Consider the following 3,585-nt stretch of genomic DNA (forward strand, 5'->3'; position numbering starts at 1 on the left):
GTTTATATTTTAATAAGAAATATGATTCAAGGTAGTGCGTTAGTTAAGAAATAATCATTACGAATAAAAAACTGCGACGTGTAAAAATCTGTATTCTAATTAATCGATTATTTAATCGTATTAGAATGATATTTCAATATATTGTCAAATAACATTTTGTCGTGTGTGTGAGAAAAACTTTTCTTTTTTTCTTTCAGAGATACACACCCTCGTATCGCGTCGTCCGCGACCTAACACGAGAGACGAGGATCTCTCGCAGGCGCGCGCTTTACCCTCCCGCGGTAGGCTGTAAGGCAAGGTAAGGCGCAATGATGAGGCAAGGTAAGGCAAGGCAAGGTAAGACACAGCAAGGGAGTCGTCCCCTCCGTGTGACGGGGCCCCTCTACTCGCCCCCTACACCGGGGTCCCAACACCGTTCAAGAATCATCTTATTAGAGATCCATGCTATATAAACCCAACGTGCCGTCATGCCGGGCAGTTACATACCGACTTTATTCACAGCCGTGCGACGGACAGTGTAACAACAACAACAATAACGACGACAATCGCATACATGTTCGTATACACGTACGCATGTGTGCTACCATAATCCTGCCGCTCTCGTTTCGTCTGTGAATATCCCGCGAGAAACTGCCCCCGGTGATATTTCATTTTGGCATTTTCGGTGGTGCATCGTCACGAGATCGACATTGCATCCTTCTTCTATTATCAAGAATTTTTTTTTTATTTTTCGATCAGTGTACATTCTTTTAATTATTCGCATAGTTATCTGTTTGGTGTGCTTTCGAAAAGCACCGATACCATTTGAACGTCATCAAATTTCGTCGGATGATATTTATGTGCGCGTTGTCGTTGTCGCAAAGAAAAATTGGATACTAATTAATACTTTTAAAAACAATGTCGATATAAATAATATTTGTGAACAGCTTAGAGCTCACCGGGATATATATATATATAAACGTATATTCTTTAAAAGACAGGATAATATATTGTAAATGTGAAAATAATCACCGTTCTCGCGGCATATGCCCTTTTCCATCGCGCATTTATTTTCACTCACGATCGTAAAACGTCTCTCGTGATTTATACATCTCCTTGCGTAGCAAAAATCCCTCTCCTCAATAGAGTGCTAACTTCAAAAACTTTTTCACAGTGCGCATTGATTCTCCCCTAGAAGGGTTGTTGTTTCACCGCTAACGGGTACGCGAGTTAGCGAGATACCAGCACGTTGACCTGCATCACTTAGTGTGGCCGCAAGATGTATTATCTGCAGGTACGTGTGAGATAAAAGAATAAAATTCAAAGTAACTAATAATTTCCTTCGTATGATCAAATTCAAAGCTTGTACCTTTTCTTACGCCTATATTATTCATTCGTTATATCGCAGTTAGAGGCGAAATTACGAGCTTCTCTCATATCGTGACGAATCCGCGTGCGGATACTTATTTAGTAGGTGTAAAGCATTGCATCAGAGCATCGTTTCCGCCCACGTGTTCCGCGTCAGTATTAGCAATTAAGTAATAGAAATACCGTTAGTTTGAAAAATCGCATAAGTAGAATTTTGCAAGTAATCTCATGATGAAAGAGAATCAATCGACGAATCGAAATATGAATTATTAAAAGTCTTTTGTACAGCCTTTGCTTTATTGTTTATAGTCATCTTTCATCCATTATTATTACAAACAGCAGTTTATGATAATTTATCGCCTATTAAAAGTGGATGGCAATTCAATGATTAATAAAAATAACGGTATATTTGAAATAGAGGCAAGCAGCGTTACTCAAGTATGATAATACAAGTTCATTGATATACACACGGGACATTTAGATTCTTAGTTCTCTGATGATAAATTACCGCGACCATCGTTTGTCGATTAACTTTGATCGAATATCGATAAAAATGTGAATATATGTAAATATCCATAGATATATACGCGAGGTTTATGGAGGAATCCGTTTTGCCGTATCTCTCGCGTAGTCGATTAGCCAAGATTACTCTTCCTCCTTGCCCGGCGCGACCTTTATGTCGTTTGTAAAACCACTACGACTCAATCCTCCAAGGAGAGCCCGCGGACTGTTGATAAAACGCCTTTGTTATAAATCACTTACAGCTGTCACCTGCTTAATTCATCCCGCTTGATTAATCTCTTATCCGCGGTAAATCGATGATCGATTGTAAAATACGTTTGAGATGCCGATAGCTAACTAGCTGTCGCGCGAGATCATCATCTAAAAGGAGCCACATCGACGATTCGACGAACAAATTTCGTTCAAGAGGGTATCTATTCCTCTCTAAGTATTTCTCGAAGAATATCGCAAATTTTTCCCACGTATCGTGTCGAGACAGATGTGACTTGTGAAAGAGAGATTGTTCTCTTATCGATAAATGTAGACTGGCTTCTGAAAGGATTAAAGTCGGGATCTGAAAAGCGGATCGAAGATCAAGCAATCCGACTGTCATTGTTACAGCGTCTCTTATTATTTCGCCTTATTAAATATGAAGAAAAGCGATTACAACAATGGCCGGTGATATCATCTTGCGAGGCATAATATAAACGTCAGTGCACGCCCACGCGACGCGTTGCATCGCGGATTCAGCGAATGATTTAAAGGACGCGCGATGACACTGTAGTCGCATCGTAGACGCATCGGCATTAATAAACCGAGAGGAGCTTGCAATCGCATTTATCAATCCGTATGTAACTTCTCCACATTTCGATCGATTACTGAAACGAAGTCGCGAAGCCTCGCATTGCCGCGGGCATTTCAGTTTTATTACAGACTCCCTTTCCACACTCTCGTATTTATATTTTATATTTAATGCATAAATACACACATATACATCCTTTCTCGCGCCGATCGCGCGATCGTTGCATTCTCGAAGTACAGGGTTAAGAGCATAATACAAAGGTCTTTACTGTCGCAATAGAGCACAGCTCGCCTGCTGCTTCTCTTCCAAGGAGAGAGAAAGAGAAAGAAAGAGAACATCGTTGGCGTAATACACCGCGCCAACATTTATTTATTCGGTCTGCTCTTCTTTCACGTCGATTTTCTTTCACGTCGCCGCGTGATCGAGAGAGAGGGAGAGCTAATTGCGGCGACGAATCACGCGTATCAACTGCGGTTTGTTATTACGTCGGATAAAAAAGATAGGAATCCCGCGGCGCTTATCGTATGCGAAATTACGGTGCGCGAACATATGTTTTTTAATTTTTTTAACACACACACGCAGACCAACATCCCTTCACACATGCATTTATACGTTTTCCTACCGTTTTATCGAAAAATTATAGCAATAAGTTTAATCGTTAAATTATTAATGGAAATACATATATATTTTATACGCAAGAGGGACAATAACAATTGATATATTATAACACTTGGCGTTAATATTTAATTTTTTTTTTACTGTTTCTCTCTTGGCTTATTGCGCATGTCCTTTTAATGGATATTGCAATTTGTAATAAAATGTAATTTACAATACAAATTTCTCGAATGTAATCTTTGATCGGTTTGATATCGTTAAACAATTGCAATATAAATATGCAAACCAATTAATAATTATTTTACAAAAATATATTATAA

At 39.1% G+C, this 3,585-nt stretch overlaps 1 protein-coding gene across 3 annotated transcripts in view; it reads left to right on the forward strand.

The window, feature by feature from the left end:
• The first annotated feature begins 417 nt into the window (after nucleotides 1-417).
• The window catches only part of LOC115237084 (pro-resilin-like), a 7,697-nt gene continuing 4,529 nt past the window's right edge, over nucleotides 418-3,585 (forward strand). Inside the window, exons 1-2 of one of the 3 annotated variants that reach the window (XM_029809918.1) lie at nucleotides 418-555; nucleotides 1,154-1,273. In XM_029809918.1, coding sequence (XP_029665778.1) covers nucleotides 1,259-1,273 — 15 coding nt within the window. In that variant the 5' untranslated portion in view covers nucleotides 418-555; nucleotides 1,154-1,258. Of the gene's footprint in view, nucleotides 640-1,153; nucleotides 1,274-3,585 lie in introns of all 3 variants that reach the window. The other 2 variants (XM_029809919.1, XM_029809920.1) reach the window with 2 other exon arrangements.

This window comes from Formica exsecta, unplaced genomic scaffold, assembly GCF_003651465.1.
Source record: "Formica exsecta isolate Colony F162 unplaced genomic scaffold, ASM365146v1 scaffold272, whole genome shotgun sequence".
Taxonomy (NCBI): Eukaryota; Metazoa; Arthropoda; class Insecta; order Hymenoptera; family Formicidae; genus Formica; species Formica exsecta.